Source organism: Hypanus sabinus, chromosome 7 (assembly GCF_030144855.1).
Source record: "Hypanus sabinus isolate sHypSab1 chromosome 7, sHypSab1.hap1, whole genome shotgun sequence".
In the NCBI taxonomy this organism is placed as follows: domain Eukaryota; kingdom Metazoa; phylum Chordata; class Chondrichthyes; order Myliobatiformes; family Dasyatidae; genus Hypanus; species Hypanus sabinus.
Window position 1 is genome coordinate 43,327,859 of NC_082712.1, and position 19,418 is coordinate 43,347,276.

At 42.0% G+C, this 19,418-nt stretch overlaps 1 protein-coding gene across 1 annotated transcript in view; it reads left to right on the plus strand.

Moving 5' to 3' along the window:
- Positions 1 to 19,418, plus strand: part of LOC132396757 (ephrin type-A receptor 5-like) — a 341,786-nt gene that overhangs the window by 302,893 nt on the left and 19,475 nt on the right. Inside the window, exons 13-15 of the mRNA XM_059974617.1 lie at positions 1,777 to 1,986; positions 6,020 to 6,169; positions 11,965 to 12,158. Of these exons, the coding sequence (XP_059830600.1) occupies positions 1,777 to 1,986; positions 6,020 to 6,169; positions 11,965 to 12,158 (554 nt within the window). The remainder of the gene's footprint in view (positions 1 to 1,776; positions 1,987 to 6,019; positions 6,170 to 11,964; positions 12,159 to 19,418) is intronic.

A 19,418-nucleotide genomic window follows, 5' to 3' on the forward strand; every position in this document is an offset into this window, starting at 1 on the left:
ACCAAAGGACACTTTTTTGTCCCACCACCAACCCTGACACTGAGTCACATCTACATAGGTTATGCTTGGATATGGGATCATGCAGTAAAGCCACAGTGATGTGCACAATGGAGACGGTGGAGACTGATGCTGTGCTAAACCGTATCAAAGACTGAGAAGCTGAAAGCGTGCTGGTGCACCAGAGCATGTCAGAGAATGTAGCCAACGTTTAACTAAGAGAGATTTAGGGTAACTTCATATCATTTTTCCAGATATGTCATGTCCTTGAGATAAAGGAATGCAGCCCTTTTGCCCAGTCTAGTTCAAATGACAAGGTGTTTAAACTTTAAAGGCATTTTAATTGCATGAATTAAATGAGAATCCCGGGCTTGTTTGCCAAAGGGAAGTGTATTCAGTGGAGCTAAAGAAGCGTGCCAACTGAATGAGGTTGAAGATGAGGGTGACTGAGGAAGGAGGCTAAGGAATATGATGGAGAGGCAGAGTGGGAGGGATGAAAGAACACCTTGAATGGTGACTGATATGTCTCTAAACTCAGCAACAAAAAGATTAGATAAAATCTAGAATAAATCTAAATCTAGATAAAAGATAGACGAATAAATGCTGAATTAAATTTTCATCTCAATTCACATGCTCGAAAACCACCTGTCATCTAGTTTGGCCTGAATTCAGAAATGAAAATCTGTTTGTTGTGAAGGGTGAAATTGATTAATATTGTTTAGAACAGATCAATGTCAATGAAAACTTTACTTAGCTTCCATAAGAAGCCATCCCCAGGCCATACTGGAAATAGGGCACTAAGGATGCACCTTCAACATTTGGAAATTTTCTTCCAGGCATCCATCGCATTGTCTTCTTTCCTCTTCTTAGTGATTGGACTGCTCCTGCTACAACAGAAATTATGAAGTCTGTAGAAGTGATAACTTTTCATATGTCTATTTTCTGGGGATATTGTGATCTTCCTTGACTGCTCTGTGTGTGCGTGGTGGGGGGGGGGGGGGGGGTTAAGCAGTAGCATTTTCTCAACCTATATAACAACCTATGCTGTCTCTGGAGCAAATGGAAATCTGACCTGTCGAAAAAATCTCCAAATGTATTACTGAGAATTAAAGAGAGAAACCCCACTGACCATGGGGCCTTTGTATCCCAAAGAGCTATAGAACCAAATTCCAACACAGAAATATTACTGTATAACATGCCAAGCATGACTGACTATTTGCAGGCCCTTGATTGAGATGCTACTGTTGGACCTGGTGTCTCTCCATTTCATCTCTATTGGTGCCTCTCATTTCCTTAAGAGATGTCAGCCTATAAATTGTTCTTCAGTATTTCACCGGTTTTGAATTCGAGACTGGAAATACTTGCAGTCATCTTTATTTCAATGTAAAGAATCTGAAGAAAAGTTTTTGATGTTTGTTTGAGCATCCTCGTCAGATGAAAAAAACAGTATTGACTTGTAAGATAAAAATGAGTTATTTTACACTGTTCTTTGAAATATTACCTAATTTTTCTTTTTGTTTTCCCATGAAGTCTGCTCTGTTCCAAGAGTGGAACAATGTGAGCCAATCAGATTTTTTTAGCCTGTTCAGTTCTGGTCTCAATAAATTGCATTTGTCTTCTTTATCATTGACTCAACCTACAAATTAACCTTGGTATTGTTAGTAGATGAAAGCTTAACATGATATATTAACTAGCACATGTCTATTTTAGAATTGGTTCAATCATTTATAAAATTACACCTTGTTGGAAAAGACACCCCAATTCTTTATCTTCCTTTAGAAAAACGATGGCCAGTTTACAGTAATCCAGCTGGTGGGAATGTTGAGAGGAATTGCCTCCGGAATGAGATATCTTTCAGACATGGGTTATGTCCACCGAGATCTGGCTGCTCGAAACATCTTAGTCAACAGTAACCTGGTCAGTAAGGTTTCTGATTTTGGTCTTTCCCGAGTGCTGGAAGATGACCCAGAAGCTGCTTACACAACAAAGGTACGTGGGTCGATTGTTGTCTTTCTTTGCATAGTATGTGGAATGAAAAAAAAACATAAAGAGGGGATAGGTTAGACTTCATCTATAATTGGTATCATCAGAGAAAATTGAAATTATACAGCATATTTAATCTTACTCTGTTTTACTTGTCTGTATGTGACTGTTGGGTGGAAGGAGAAAGATCATCAGGCAATTGTTCTTTAGTTGCTCTCATAATACTGATTAACCAGTAAAAGTCAGGTTCTATTCCTTATTTACCTGTAATGAGAAACTGAAGGTGTAAAATGGAGTAAAGCAAAGAAAGCAGGAACTTAGATTTTACAGATGGTGCACAAGCAATTTGCAAGCCAACTGAATTTAGCAAGGATAGAAGTGCTAAATTTGCAGGGATTATTTTGAAACAGCTCATATAGCAACAAGGACTTGCATTTATGTGACACACAACCAGCTGGCATCACACAGGAGAGTAGTCAAACATATGCCTTAACCAGGGAATGAAATGGACCTTATGTCTGGTGGAGCTTGGAAAGATTCTTTGATTCTGAAGCCCATGCATTCCATAGTTATTACTGTTTCTCTGCTGTCTGTGTGGCTGTGGCTCACAGGTGTTTTAGTCTAATTTGAGGAAAGCATTTAGCAGTGATGCCTGTGCATTAAGTCACACATTATGTTGCACGGGGCAAGTATTTTTGCATTCATCCATTCTATGCACAGACACATAATGTTGATTAAATAGGCATTCTGCTGGCTTACATCCTAATGAGTCTGAATCACCGGCTGATGTCAGGATGGAATGCTGACAATGTAATTACTGTAGCCAACATATCTTATCACAAAGCATTACCAGTAAATATCATGACGCTTATTTTTTCCTTTGAAAACTTGGATGGTTGTTTCATTTTAATGCTGAATATATCTATTTAATATTGCCTATTTTATAAGTAATTTAAATTTTAAAACAATTTTTGACAATAATAGCCTCGAGAGAAGAGTAAAATTAATTAAAATTAATTAGCACAGAAGTAAAAAAGATAGACATCTGGATCAATCTTTTCCATTTTGAATACAAAAGCACTGGAGAATGAAAAGCAAACATCTAATGTTCAAATATTGTAAATCTGAGATTACCATCATGCTGGACACAATCAGCAGCTCAGGCAGCATTTGTGGTGAAAGATACAGATTAACATCATCTTATCGTTAACATTAAATTCTTCCTTAGTATTTCCTCTATTTTCTTTTTTTATTGGAAATGGTGAGGACAGGATAAACTACATCTGCCTTTGCATTTTTCTCTTCAGTAGTGGGTGACCAGTATAACCAGGGATCTAATGTCTGTAGAAAGGATACAAGGATTAGTTAACTTGCTTCTCTCTGGACAGAAGATTAATATTGGTATTGGTATGAGTTTATTATTGTCACATATAGTAAGATATGGTGAAATGTCTTGGATACTGTTCATACAGATCAAACCATTACCCAGTGCATTGGTAAAACAATAACAATGTAAAATAAAGTATAAAAGCTCCAAAGAAAATGCCATGCTGGTAAACCATAAATTTCAAGATTAGAACAAATAGGATTGTGAGGTCAAGTGTCCATCTTATCATACAAAAGGTATGTTCTGGTAACAGCGAAATAGGAGATATAGATCTGTAGAAAGTGAGTGGACTAGAACTTGTAGAACTTTACATGATTGTATAGTCACAGCGAATAGAGGAAAGTCATAAAGACTTCTTTCCCAAAGGGCAGTCTTACTGAAACTGCATATGATGCTAAAGCAATTAATTCCAACTACATGCCAGAACTTCAGAAAATTTATTAATTAGAGTTCCAGAATTAGAAATGTATGTACATTTTTTTGAACTTAGAAATGGGTTTTCCCAGTTTAATTGTCAGGGAAAAGAAGTAGCTGGAATTTTCAGGTTTCCTTACGGAAAGGATCAGGTAAAGAAAAGGAGTCCTGTTCCACCAAATTCCACTTGCATTATCTTCCTCCAGAAATCCCACAATACTTCTCAAAACCAGAATCTATATTTTCAACTGCCGCAGGCCGAGCATCTTAGTGGGAGCAAAGCGAGTCGACTTATTCCCAGCATCCCACCTACATTTCTTATGCACATCTCCCAAGGATATCTAAAGGGGTTGGAGACACAAGACTGCAGATGCTAGTGTTTGGTGAAGCAAACAATCTCTGGAGGGACTCAATGAGTCAGGTAGCATCTCTGGGAAGAAAGGAATTGTTGACAGTTCAGATGAAATCCCTACGTCAGAGCTGAGAGGGAAAAATGTTAATGAGGACTCTTTCCCAGGAGCATTTTCAGGTCTAAAAAAAACAAAAGGCTTCTGTTTGGAAAAAAATCTCCATGTTCCCCACAGGATCTCCAAGCTCTTCTGTAATCCATGGAATATTTTTGAAGTCTTTGCACCCTAATATTGTGGAAAACACTCAATCGATTCCCATACATCAACTTCCCAATACTGTGATAATGACCAAGCAATCTGCTCTCTTAATGTGAACTGAGAGAAAAATATCAGTCTGGGATAACTCACCCTGACTTCTTCAGAACTGTCTCAATCAATCAATCTACCATATGTGACTCAAAGGGCGGAAAAAGTTTGGTTTAAGATCTGAAAGTTGTGTGTCCTCAAGTGCAGCCATTCATCAGCAGTGTACAGTGTGGACAGCACAGATATTTGTGCTTATGTCTGGATCAGGGATAGTTCTGACATTTCCACTCGTTGGACATAAGCTCTGATAAATATCTGCAAGAGGAAATTTCATTATTCATTTACCGAATACACTTGCTTCTTCTTTAGGCCATCACTCCTGCTGGGGCACAGGCCACCGAAAGCAGCTGAATCTTCTGACTTGGTCCAGTCTTTCAAGTTGTCTTTCCTCTCCCAGGGGCTTTTGTTGGCATCTCTGTAGCCCTAGGTTTTTAAAAGGTTAGATTTGCCAGTCCTCGTCCAGCCCTCCTCCTTTCGCAGCCAGGCTTGGGACTGTCCATTGCGGAGTTTGAACAATAATGTACCACCAAAGGGCTTGACTACAGATGCTTTTGTGTGTTGCTGATTAAAGTTAGCAGCTGATCTCACATCATCTGTATTGATGCTTGAGTGCAAAGAAAAGTATATGCAGACTTCAGACGTGACATTAATCCAAGGCTCTGACTGCCTTGTCAGTTGGCCAGTTCCACAGCACATCTTGCTGATCAGAGAGTCTAGACAGGCCATCCAATTTGACATCTATTTGCTCTGCACAGCAGAAGCAGTTCCATTAGTTTATGTTAAAGAACTAGATTTACAATTTCCTTCAATTTGAAGTACACATAGATATGATAAGACAATAAATGTAAATTATTTTCCTTCCTATCTCATGAAAGTAAGCACGAGAAGCAATTTGTCAGAATCAGAGTATTTTGCAGACATTGTTATTTTTGGATGCTTTTAGAAATGCTGCACAAATATTGGACTTATCAGCAGAACACAGACAGTGAATGAGTCCTGTTTGTTTACTATCTATGGAATGATAGAAGTACTTTTCCAGTTCCTTGTCAGTATCAGTTCATCAGGAAACAGGAGCAGCTGCAAAACTCCGTAGTTGCCCCAGGACTCAAGTGCATTGGTGTTATGGTCGCTACCTATCTATACTAATCCCATTTGCCCGCATTAGGACCATATCCCTCTGTGCCTTGCTATTGTTGTAGCCACTCGCATAACATTGTGGACATGGCTTTCGAATGAGAGAAGCTTATTTCTGTGCATCTTAAACTCTTCCCGTGTCTTGTTGCAGACTGTTCTTCAGCCAGCTTAATCAATGAGTCAGGTCTCTCAGGTTGGGGATATCTGCACAGAATCAGACACCCAATTAGCAGGCAGTCAGCCATCGCATGTGGGCTTTGCTCTGAAGAGTTCAGCTGCCTTCTGTCAGTTCCACTTAGCTGCAGCTCTTACATCTTATTTCTATGCCTCTTATGTAAAGAAAGATATCCTTAGACACTGAAGATAATTTTTTCCATTTTCTGGATAGGGAGGAAAAATCCCAATCAGGTGGACAGCTCCTGAGGCGATTGCTTACCGCAAGTTCACCTCAGCCAGTGATGTCTGGAGTTACGGAATTGTCATGTGGGAGGTGATGTCGTATGGAGAGAGACCTTACTGGGAAATGACTAATCAAGATGTAAGTATTCCAGAGCATCAGAATGTCTGGGCTGTCACAGCAGAAAACTCTTGGCCTGGAAATCACTGAATGCTAATTTAAATACTTTCTTCCATCATTATCCCTGGCATGTTATTTTTAAATGTCTCAATCAAATTAGCCATGAGGCATTGAAAGTCACTTCAAGTCGAGTTTATTGTCACATGGGCAAGTATGGTGAAGTACAGGTTTAGTGAAAAACTGGCTTACAGCAGCATCACTTGCACATAGATACAAACAACACATCCTGTAGAATATAACTTATACATAAAAGTATATCATAAAATGGAACACAGGTTGCAAAAGCAAGATGCAAGTTCGCAGTAGTGCAAGAAGTAGTCTGTAGTGCTGAGCTCGGGTTAGAATAGTGCAGGTCACTTCAAGAACTTGTTGCTGTAGGAAAGTCGCTGTTCCTGAAACTGGAGGTGTGGGGTTTTAGGCTTCTGAACCTCCTGCCCGATGGTAGTAGTGACAAAGAGGCAAAGCTCAGATGGAGGAGATCCATGATGACATGTGCTGCTTCCTCCTGTGGATGTTGTCAATGGAGAGTAAAGCTGTGTCTCTAATGGACCATGCTGTGTCCATTCATTTCTGCAACCACTTGCAATCCTGTGCATTGGAAATTCTGTAGCAGGTTATGATATAAGCAGTCAGGATGCTTTCAACAGCCCATCTGTAGAAGTGTGTTACACTGTTTGGTGATATGCTGAGCACTCTGACAGGCTGCATCACTGTCTGGTATGGAGGGACTACTGCACAGAACGGAAAGAAGCTGCAGAAGGTTGTAAATCTAGTCAGCTAAGTACCCAGGACATCTTCAGGGAGCGGGAGGAATCGGGAGGAAGATACAGCTTGTGATTCAGCTGGGATCTTGGAGAATTCGACCGTTGTAGGTAGGATTTAAGCCTACCTGGTCAATACCTGTGGAGGAGGGGGAACTGCGCAGGCGCGAGTGACGTCAGCGTCGAGCACGCACTTTAAAAGGCAGGACTTCTTTTCAGAGCAGGCAGCGGAGTCCGTGGAAGCAGAGTCCTGGGCTTTGACTAAGTGAGCTTCGGCGTAAGGGGACTTCGGTAAGCCTGTGTGATTGCTCGCTGAGGGGAAGAAGGTAAGGCCGCTAGGTGCTTTTTAGACTTATTCTATCAATCCAGTTCAGGTAAGGGGGAGACAGTCAGAGCAGTGGTGTGCTCCGTATGCAGTATGTGGGAAGTCAGGGTCAACACAGTTGTCCCTGATGACCACACCTGCAAGAGGTGCGTCCAGCTGCAGCTCCTATCAGCCCGAGTTAGGGAGTTGGAGCGGGAGCTGGATGAACTACGGATCATTCGGGAGGCTGAGGCAGAGATAGATAAGAGTTATCAGGAGGTAGTCACACCAAAAATCCAAGAAGTAGGCAGATGGGTGACGGTCCAGAGAGGCAGGGGGAGCAGGCAGAGAGAGCAGAGCACCCCAGCGGCCATTCCCATTAACAATAAGTATACGGTACTGGATACTGTTGATGGGGATGACCTACCAGGAATGAGTTGTAGTGGTCCTGCCTCTGGCACAGAGGTTGAACCCTCAACTAGAAAGGGGAGGAGGGAAGAGAAGAGAGCGATAGTTTTAGGGGACTCTATAGTTAGGGGGGCAGATAGGAGATTTTGTGGGGCAGATCGGGAGTCTCGGATGGTATGTTGCCTCCCTGGTGCCAGGGTCCGGGACATCTCAGATCGGGTGCAGGCTATTCTTGAGAGTGAGGGCATGAACCCTGATGTAGTGGTCCATGTAGGGACCAATGATGTAGGTAAGGTGAGTGAGGATGTCCTGCTTAGAGAGTTCAGGGAGTTAGGAGTGAAGCTGAAAGGCAGGACCAACAAGGTGACAATCTCGGGATTGCTACCTGTGCCACGTGTGAGTGAGGCGAAGAATAGAATGATTATGCACATTAATACGAGGCTGAGAGCATGGTGCAAGAAGGAAGGGTTCAGGTTTTTGGATAATTGGTCTTTGTTCCAGGGATGTTGGGATCTGTTTCGAAGGGACGGTCTACATCTGAACTGGAGGGGTACTAACATTCTTGCAGGAATGTTTGCCTGTGCTGCTCGGGGCAGTTTAAACTAGATGTGCAGGGGGCAGGGATCCAGAATACGAGAGAAGATGATATGATGAAGGATAAGGAACAGGTGGGGAATACACGTTTCCCAAATATTAATTGTGTAAAGGAGAAAGGTGAGGCAGAACATGTGTTGGAAAAGTTACATGTACAGAGGGTTGGTCAGAAGGAGCATGGGGTTAAATGTGTAGAAGGTTTGGGTGATCTTGAGAAGGTCATCAAAATTCAAGGTGCAATTAGCCCGATGGAAGTTCAAGGAGCTGGGTTAGGTACAATAGACAGTGTTTTAAGCAAAGAGAGGAGGAATGGGCTAAGAATTCTATACGTGAATGCGCGTAGTGTCAGAAATAAGACAGATGAGCTTGAAGCTCAGATGAAAATGGGGAACTACGGTATTGTTGGGATAACGGAGACATGGCTGCAAAGGGATCAGGCCTGGGAATTGAGTGTACCAGGGTATACGTGCCATCGTAGAGACAGAAATATGGGAAGAGGGGGTGGGGTGGCCCTGTTGGTGAGGAATGAGATTCAGTCCTTAGCAAGGGGTGACTTAGGAACAGGGGAAGTAGAGTCTGTGTGGATTGAGCTGAGGAACAGTAAGGGTAAAAAGACCCTAATGGGTGTTGTGTACAGGGCCCCAAACAGTAGCGTGGATACTGGGTACAAGTTGATTAGGGAGTTAACATTGGCATGTGCTAAAGGTAATGCAGTCATTACGGGAGATTTCAACATGCAGGTGAACTGGGAGAATCAGGTGGGTGCTGGACCCCAGGATAGGGAGTGTCTAAGGGATGTATTTTTGGAACAGCTTGTGCTTGAGCCAACCAGGAACGAGGCTATTTTGGACTTGGTGATGTGTAATGAACAGGAATTGATACGTGATCTTGAAGCAAAGGAGCCATTAGGAAGTAGTGATCATAACATGATAAGTTTTTATCTACAATTTGAGAGGGATAAGGGCAGATCAGAGGTGTCAGTGTTGCAATTAAATAAAGGAGACTACGGAGCCATGAGGGAAGAGCTGGCCAAAGTTAAATGGGCGGATGCCCTGGCAGGAAAGACAGTGGATCAGCAGTGGCAGATATTCTTGGGGATAATACAAAAGATGCAAAAGCAGTTCATTCCAATGAGAAGGAAGGATTCAAAGAGGGGGAAGGGGCCACAGTGGTTGACAAAGGAAGTCAGAGATTGTATAGCATTAAAGAAAAAGAAGTATGACAGGGCTAAGATGAATGGGAATACAGATGATTGGGAAAGTTTTAAGGAACAGCAGATCTTAACTAAAAAAGCAATACGGAGAGAAAAAATCAGGTATGAGCTCAGTCTAGCCAGGAATATAAAAGGGGATAGCAAAAGCTTTTTTAGCTATGTGAAGAGAAAGAAGATAGTTAAGAACAATGTTGGCCCCTTGAAGAATGAATTGGGAGAAATTATTATGTGAAACAGGGAAATGGCAACAGAATTTAATGCATACTTTAGATCTGTCTTCACCAGGGAGGACACAAGCAATATCCCAGATGTATGGATGGGCCAGGGTCATAAGATATCAGAGGAATTGAAACAGATTGACACTAGGAAAGAAACTGTGATGAGTAGACTGATAGGACTGAAGGCTAATAAATCCCCGGGTCCAGATGGTCTGCATCCGAGGGTTCTAAAAGAGGTGGCTCAGGAAATTGCAGATGCATTGGTAATCATTTTCCAATGTTCCTTAGATTCAGGATCAGTTCCTGAAGATTGGAGAGTGGCTAATGTTATCCCACTTTTCAAGAAGGGAGGGAAGGAGAAAACGGAGAACTATCGCCCTGTTAGCCTAACGTCAATCGTGGGGAAGATGCTTGAGTCCATTATTAAGGACGAAATAGTGGCATATCTTGATGGCAGTAATAGGATTAGGCTGAGCCAGCATGGATTTACCAAGGGCAAATCATGCTTGACTAATCTGTTGGAGTTTTTTGAGGGTGTAACAAGGATGTTAGAAGAGGGTAAGCCAGTGGATGTAGTGTACCTAGATTTTCAGAAGGCATTCGATAAGGTGCCACATAGGAGATTGGTGAGTAAAATCAGAGCTCATGGCATTGGGGGCAGGGTTTCAACATGGATAGAAAACTGGTTGGCAGATAGAAAGCAAAGGGTAGCAGTGAATGGGTGTTTCTCGGACTGGCTGCAGGTGACTAGTGGGGTACCACAGGGCTCTGTATTGGGACCACAGCTCTTTACGATTTATGTCAACGATTTAGATGAGGGCATTGAAAACTATATCAGCAAGTTTGCTGACGATACTAAACTGGGTGGCAGTGTGACATGCGAAGAGGACGTTAGGAGAATACAGGGAGACTTGGATAGGCTGGGTGAGTGGGCAGATACTTGGCAGATGTCATTCAATGTGAATAAATATGAAGTTATCCACTTTGGAAGCAGGAACAAGAGGGCAGAGTATTGTCTGAACGGTGTAGAGTTAGGTAAGGGAGAAATGCAAAGAGACCTAGGAGTCCTAGTTCATCAGTCAATGAAGGTGAATGAGCAAGTGCAACAGGCAGTGAAGAGGGCAAATGGAATGTTGGCCTTTATTACAAGGGGAATTGAGTACAAGAGCAAGGATGTCCTTTTGCATTTGTATAGGGCCTTGGTGAGACCACACCTGGAATATTGTGTATAGTTTTGGTCTCCAGGTTTAAGGAAGGACATTCTGGCAATTGAGGAAGTGCAGCGTAGATTCACTAGGTTGATTCCTGGGATGGCAGGGCTGTCTTACACAGAGAGATTGGGCTTGTACACACTGGAATTGAGGAGATTGAGAGGGGATCTGATTGAAACATTTAAGATAATTAAAGGATTTGATAGGATTGAGGCAGGAAATATGTTCCAGATGTTGGGAGAGTCCAGTACCAGAGGGCATGGATTGAGAATAAGAGGTCAGTTATTTAAAACAGAGTTGAGGAAAAACTTCTTCTCCCAGAGAGTTGTGGAGGTGTGGAATGCACTGCCTCGTAAGACGGTGGAGGCCAATTCTCTGGATGCTTTCAAGAAGGAGCTAGATAGATATCTGATGGATAGGGGAATCAAGGGATATGGGGACAAGGCAGGGACTGGGTATTGATAGTGAATGATCAGCCATGATCTCAGAATGGCGGTGCAGACTCGAGGGGCCGAATGGTCTACTTCTGCACCTATTGTCTATTGGTATATCAGAAAGGCAGCATCCATTATTAAGGACCTCCAGCACCCAGGGCATACCTTTTTCTCACTGTTACTCAGGTAGGAGATACAGAAACCTGAAGGTACACACTCAGTGATTCAGGAACAGCTTCTTCCCCTCTGCCATCCGATTCCTAAATGGACATTGAAGCTTTGGACACTACCTCACTTTTTTTAATAGACAGTATTTCTGTTTTACATATTCTTTTAAATCTATTGGACATACATAATTGATTTACTTGTTTATTAATTATTATGTTTTATTTTAATAATTATTATTATTTTTTCTCTTGCTGCTAGATTATGTATTGCATTGAAGTGCTGCTGCTAAGTTAACAAATTTCATCTCACATGCCAGTGATAATAAACCTGATTCTGTGAAAGTAGTCTTCCCATCAACAGCCTTCATCATGATTGCATCAGAAGAATGAGAGGAAAATTGTGATTCATGGCGTCATTGAATAAATGTCTGGTTTTTTTGAGACAGGTGATAAAGGCTGTGGAAGAGGGCTACCGTTTGCCTACTCCCATGGACTGTCCTGCCACCCTCTACCAGCTGATGCTTGACTGTTGGCAGAAGGATCGCAACAGCCGGCCGAAGTTTGAAGAAATAGTTAGCATCTTAGACAAAATGATTCGTAATCCATGCAGCTTGAAGATGCTGGTTAACGCCTCCACCAGGTACGTTGATTACCATTCTCTTCCAGCTGTTTCGGATGTGACTGGCAAAAGTGGGCTGTACTCCGGTCTGCACTGTGTGGAAGATTCGATGAAGTACATTCATTTTAACTTCCCAAAAGAATCGGCTTGATACTTGTAAGCTAATACAAATTTACAAAGAAAAGATAGGAGAGGGGACTATATCCTTTCAGCAACTGTTCCAGAAACTCTGAATTTGACTGTCCCCCTTTGGACACTATTATATGATGATCCTGAGTTTTCTTTTGAAAATAGTCAACTATCCATTGTTACAAATGGTAATATTTTCACTTGATTTATTAATAATCGGTTTGATGCTGAGCACAACACCTTCAATTTACATAACATCATTGTCATATAAAATCTCACACACATTGTAACGTTCTCGTTAGGGTGTAACCGATAACGCCGAATTAAACGCCGAGATAAACCACGGTCAATGAAAACCAGGTCGCAGTAAGATTAACCATTTACTGTTCACTCTTCACATTAACATATGGTGAAAACTGTTGATAAAACAATACAAGATTGATACAGTATTTGTTCCTTTCTTAATATCACATTCCCATTGTAAATACTTGTAAAAGTGACTATAACTACATTACATTAAGGTGCAGTATACAGGCAGAGTTTACCTATGCCATTGACTACTTTAAATACACTTCAATGCAAACTATCCGCAACTCTTTAACTAAAGAAAACATAAACATTATCGACTGCCGTTACTTTTAAGAGGATTGGCGTTAACATCTTAGTTCAATATATTGATTATCTATTAACTTACAGCGTTGCTCTCACTGTGATTTCTAATGCTTGCAAAACAACTTCTGCTCAGGTCTGCCTCGTGGTGAGCCCCCCACCCTCACGTTGATCTCAAACTGGTATTTTCCCACGAGACGCGGCGAAACCAGATGTGACGTAATCGCATGCCGATATATTTTACAGGCAATGAATATACTTTAAACACTTCTAATTCTAACTAGAAAATACTAACAAATGAATTACTAAGCGAAAGTATTATAAACTAAATAACTGTCATAAAGACAACATACACATGTTAGAAAAGTCCATCTCACGTTCCCTGAGAAAGTACATGGCTGACAGAATATTACACCATTGCAACCCCATCACTGGACTAAGTCCACCCTGCCTGTGGCAGCTGCACTGTCACTGATTTTTCTGGCGGTGAGTTGCAGAGGCTGATACAATGTGGACAGGGTGCCTACAGATTCGTGGTCCTTACAGCTAATGAGTGGGGATGCCAACCAGCCCTTTGCACTTGTAAAATTGATCCAAGCACAGGGCAGAGCCTGTGCTTTGCTCTGATAGACGCTACAATTCCATCACCACCAGGACTGCATATCCTCTCCGAAGCTTCTTTCCTATAGCTATTCAGCTTCTCAACAAATCTCACTCAGGTATAATGCCCTTACTGTCCCTGCACAACATCCGTTAAATGGTCATTCCTGCTCGTCTTGTTTTGTTGATAATTATTGAAACTGCTCTTATGCTCACATTTATTTAAATTTGATTATTGACGTTTGTGTAATTGACCATTCTGCTAATTGTTGATTGCTCATGGCTGTTTGCACTATTGTCTTGTAAATTATTGGTTGCTATAGTGTTGTCTGTTATGGTATTGTCTGTTTGGCACTGAACCACAATCAATTCTGGTACGTTTCACACCCTGGCAATAAAGTGATTCTGACTCTGTTGCTTCTAGCTTCGGATACTAGTTGCTGCTGTAAGAGGCAGCAAGGTATTCATTGTACTGAAAAGAGCACTCACTTTGTCTCTCTGCTCAGAAAAAATAAATGTAGGTGCAAATTAGTGTATCAGATTCAAAGTGAGGACCAATGGCAACACTGAGGTCTTTACAGCACTAAACAAAAGTAATCCCTTCCTGTTAGAATTCCTGCATCTGTGGTTTCCTAGCAACACACACAAAATGCTGGAGGAACTCTGCAGGCCAGGCAGCATCTATAGAAAAATCTACAGTCAGCATTTCAGGCCAAGACCCTACGGCAGGACTTGCCCGGCCTGATGAGTTCCTCAAGCATTTTGTGTGTGTTGCTCGGATTTCCAGCATCTGCAGATTTTCTCTTATCTGTGGTTTCCTTTTGTTTTTGTGTTGCCCAAATGTGACTTGGAGCCTCATGGGAACAAGCGCAATCCATTTTGAAAGCAAATGTGGCGATGACGGAGCTGACAACAAATAAATAAATCTGTAGTGTAGTGCTGAATATTAATGAGGCATCTCAATGAAATACAACATTGTCTCAGTCAGGATACTTTCATCAGTTTGTTAGATTTTTTGGTGACGTGCCAAACCTGCTCAGATATACGTACCAAAATCATGGTATTTGGGTGTGAAATTCTACAGTTTTTTTTTACCATAATTTTCAGTTTAAGCAGAGCAGATGTGGGAAAAGTGAGTGTATCTGCATGAGGAATTTCCTCAGTGGTTCTGCATCTATTTCACCAAAACTGTCATAGATTTGGGAAAGAGTCAATAGGCCTTTATTCTTCAGAATTTGCCGATATGGAAAGACAGAGCTTTGATTACCGGTGTCTGCTCAAGGTGTTAATTAGCTTTGTTTGTCAAATGTACATCGAAACATACAGTAAAATACAATCAAATCAGCAAGGAATGTCAAGTGGCACAAGTGTTGCCATTCATCTGGCACCAACATGCCCACAACTCACTAGCCCTAACTGTTCATCTTTTGGGACATGGGAGGAAACTGAAGCACCTGGAGGAAACCTGCATAGTCTTGGGGAGAACATACAAACTCCTTACAGACAGCATGGGAATTGAACCCCAGTCTTCATACTGGGACTGTAAAGTGTTTGCATGAATTGCTACACTACCAGTTGATTTATCCAGTTATCCCTTTTTATCTGAAGCTTCAAATCAACATCAGAATTCATTCTACTCCAAATTGCTCAGGATCCACTTGGCCTTTGGGATTATCCTGTAAACGCCATGGATGTTAAGCCACCATGGCATGGTTCATCTCAAGCAATTTACGAGGGCTAACCGTGAAGTCAGATGGAAGATTAAAGAAGGACAGCTGGGGTGCTCATGAATGTACTAAGAGTGGTGAGTAGGTTTGAAGATGGAGCTGACGGGAGGCAAGGCAGAAGGACATCGGAAAGGCATTCAACAGCTCCAGAATCTGATGGTGCTGAGCTCTGTCTGTGATTAGCACAGGAGTGTGGGAGTGGAATGAATATTTATGTGTTCAGAGGTTGGGTCTGAGATAAAGTGCTGAAAAAGAAACATAGCCTGCAGAAGTGTCCTTCGCAAAAGACAAAGACTTTGAAGTTAATGTGATAGAGGCAGTCAGAAGAAGCAATGACTCGTCCACTAATAAGTCTTCAGACTGAAGTGATGAAGCGGTGAGAGAGGAGTCCATTTTCGCTTCCTCTTGACATTCCCATCATCAGAAAAGTCAATCTGCAACAGCTCCATGGAACATGCAATGTCACACAGTTCAGCACAGGACAAGGTTCTTTGGCGCATCATATCTGTGCTGATAATGATGAGAAATTAAAATAAATAACTAAATCTCTTCAGCCTGCACATGACCTATAACTCTCCACTGTCTACATATTCATGTGACTTTCTAAAGGCTAATGTCCTATCTGCTCCTACCACACCCTGGTAGTGCATTCCAGGCACCTACCACTCTGTGTAAAAAAAACTTACCCTGCACATCTTCTTCAAGTTTTCCCACTCTAACTCTAAATGCAAGTCCTCAAAGATTTTTGACATTTCTATCCTGGGAAAATGGCTCCAATTGTTTACCCTAACCATAATTTAACAAACATACTCTGTCATTCCTGCTGCTTGATGTTCTATCAACAAATGGCTGAGATTGCTGGATGCAGCAAAGGCTATGGGATCTCCACTGTAGTACTGAGGACATGTGCTCAGAGCTATTCAAACACCTAGCCAAGCTGTTATAGTGCAGTTACATCCATATGACAACGTGGACAATATCCTGGTTATATCCTCTTCACAGTAAGCAGGACAAATCCAATCCAGCCAGTTACCCACTCCATTGGTCAGCTGTCAATCATCAGCAATCTAATGACATATGTCAGTGGCAGTGCTTTGTTCATCAAAATGTGCACAGGCATATGAGCAAGGGTTAACATACGAAGAACATTTGATCGCCCTAGGCCTGTACTTGCTGGAGTTTAGAAGATTGTTGGGGGGGGGGGGGGGGAGCTTTTTGGAAGTACCAAATACTGAAAAGCTGAGATAGAGAGAGTGTGGAGAGGATGTTTCCAATAGTAGGAGAGACAACATCAACATCAAGATTTTTGACATTTCTATCTCGGGAAAATGTTTCCAATAGTCAAAGATGGTAGTGGAGTAGAGTCCAATTGTAGTAGAGTCTAGAACCAGAGAGCACAACGTCAAGTTAAGTCTGGTCACTCTTACTGTTATTTTGACCATAACTGCTGGTACAGTACATAGCAATAAATGAGACAACGTTTTTTTCAGGACCATGATGTTACACGACACAGTACAAAAACTAGACTGAACTACGTGAAAAACAACACAGAAAAATACTACACCAGACTACAGACCTACCCAGGACTGCATAAAGTGCACAAAACAGTGCAGGCATTACAATAAATGATAAACAAGACAATAGGGCAGTAAGGTGTCAGTCCAGACTCTGGGTATTGAGGAGTCTGATAGCTTGGGGGAAGAAACTGTTACTTAGTCTGGTTGTAAGAGCCCAAATGCTTCGGTGCCTTTTCCCAGACAGCAGGAGGGAGAAGGGAGAAGAGCTTGTATGAGGAGTACACAGGGTCCTTCATAAAGCTGTTTGCTTTGCGGATGCAGCATGTAGTGTAAATGTCCGTAAGGGTGGGAAGAGAGACCCTAATGATCTTCTTAGCTGACCTCACTATCCGCTGCAGGATCTTGCAATCCAAGATGGAATAGAACATTGGAACAGAACCAAGGTGAAGAGGAATTTCTTTAGCCAGAGGGTGGTGAATCTGTGGAATTTGTTGCCACAGATGGCTGTTGAAGCCTGGTCATTGAGTATATTTAAAGCAGAGTTGGTGGTTCTTGATTGGAAGAGGGGTAAATATTATGGAGAGAAAGCAGAAGAATTGGATTAAAAAGGACAATAAATCAGCCATGATCAAATGATGAAATAGACTCAGTGGGCTAATTAGCCTCATTCTGCTCCTATGTCTTATGGTCTTATAGTCTGCTGGTTATTCTGTAAGTCTCACGGCATCTTGACTTGGAACTATACCACTGCAGCTTCACCTTTGGTGAGACAGAATTCCAGAACTCTCTACCCAACAGCACCTTCATATCAATTTCAATCTCTCCATTTTGAACTGTTCTCCAAAGGGACTCAGTGCTGATGAAGTAGCTCACCATTACCTTTTCAATGAAAATTAGGGATGGGCATTAACTTTGGCAATGTCACATATTACCATAGATAAATAAGAAAAATGTCAGATTAAATTAGCACAGAAATGCTTAAGGAGAGCAAGAAAAAGGTCAATTTGACTCATTTAAGTCCTTAAATTTGATGTGGAGTATGACCAGTCTTTGAGAACTCCTGAGGAAGTGGAAAACCAGAAACTGGGAATTCAGCAGTAGGATGAGATGGACAGTTGAGGTGTTGGACTTCTCTCTTGGAGCTGCCCCTGTACTTGTACATTCTGCTGCTTCCCACTTCAATTCCCAAGGATGTGTAAAGAAGTTCAATTTCGCCTTCCCCTTGGTTTGTTCGATCCCTTGCTAGGACTCCCTGTAGGCAATCTATTGGAGCTTCAGATTTACGCACATCCTGTCGGTGTAAGAGGAAAAACTTAACCAGAAGTTCAGGAGAGTAGAATGGTATAAGAATCAGAATAGAGAGCATATATGGTACAGACTCAGGTGACAATGAATATTTTCTTTCCAAAGTTTGTAACAAAAGCTTAAATTACTTAAAAAAAAAATCAGCGCATGTGCTATTTTGCTATAGTGTGAAGAAATGATCCATTAGTGTGAAGAAATGAATTCTTCAGGAGTCCTGATGAAGGGTCTCAGCCCAAAACGTAAACAGTGCTTCTCCCTATAGATGCTGCCTGGCCTGCTGTGTTCCACCAGCATTTTGTGTGTGTTGCTTGAATTTCCAGCATTTGCAGATTTCCTCGTGTTAGCCTTCAATGATTTGAAGTGTTCTCATCCTTCTTCAATCATGTGCAAGTGGTTAGCGAGGAGAAACTTTTGATGCAGACAGTGATGATAGGCTGGAACTGTAGAGGGAATGGATAGGGACACAGTTGGTCACATCACCATTGCTGGATTCCATGGGGTCATTACAATGCCACCCAACATCAACCAAGATCAGGAATGGGCAAACCCACACTACTAGATCTTTCTGCCCAGCTTTCCTTAATGTCACCACCGAATGCTGTCACATCATCAACAACAAAAACAAGGTAATCCGTTTCAACTCCTGATGAGTATGACAACAAAGTAACATACAAGACCACGGAAATGTTTATTTCTGATGGCAACATCTCTCGCCACTCTTGAAATGTTCAAACTACCGGAACACAGGAACATTCTGCAGTGATTTTCAGCAATTCTGTGAAGTGTGTCTGATAGAATGACCTCAGAATTGTTGCCTGTCACTCGCTTCATTGAGTCCATGCCGGCTGTTGATGCAGCATTTGTGTCAGCTTCATCCCGCGATTGTTTACTGTCCAGGGCTGGTCTCCCCGACAGGCTCTGCCTCTGCTGCAGAAAGCTCCAGGATACCACACTCTCAGAACGAACAGCTTCTCTCAGACTTCTGACTACAGGGAACTTGAGCGTGATAAATAGTAAATGATCTGCTGGAGGAACTCAGCTGGCCGAGCGCCATCCGTGGGGAGAATGGAATTGTTGATTGCTTGGGTCAAAACCTGCATCAGAGTGGAGAAGGAAGATAGGCTGTGTAAAGTGGAGTGGAGACGTGGTGAGACAGAAGCCTGAGATGATTGGTGGACCAAGAAGAGGTGAAAGATGACAGGAAGATCGTGCCAGATAAGGCAGACAGTAGCAGGTAGATGGTAGATTGAAGCAAACAGAGAAAAAAAAGAACATGCATACATTTCATATCATAATGTTCTACTTACCCAATTACAGTGCTCCCAGTGCATACTCTCTAATTAATGCCTGCCCTTGTGTACTGCCTGTGTGCTCTGACAGTCAGCATTGTAGCA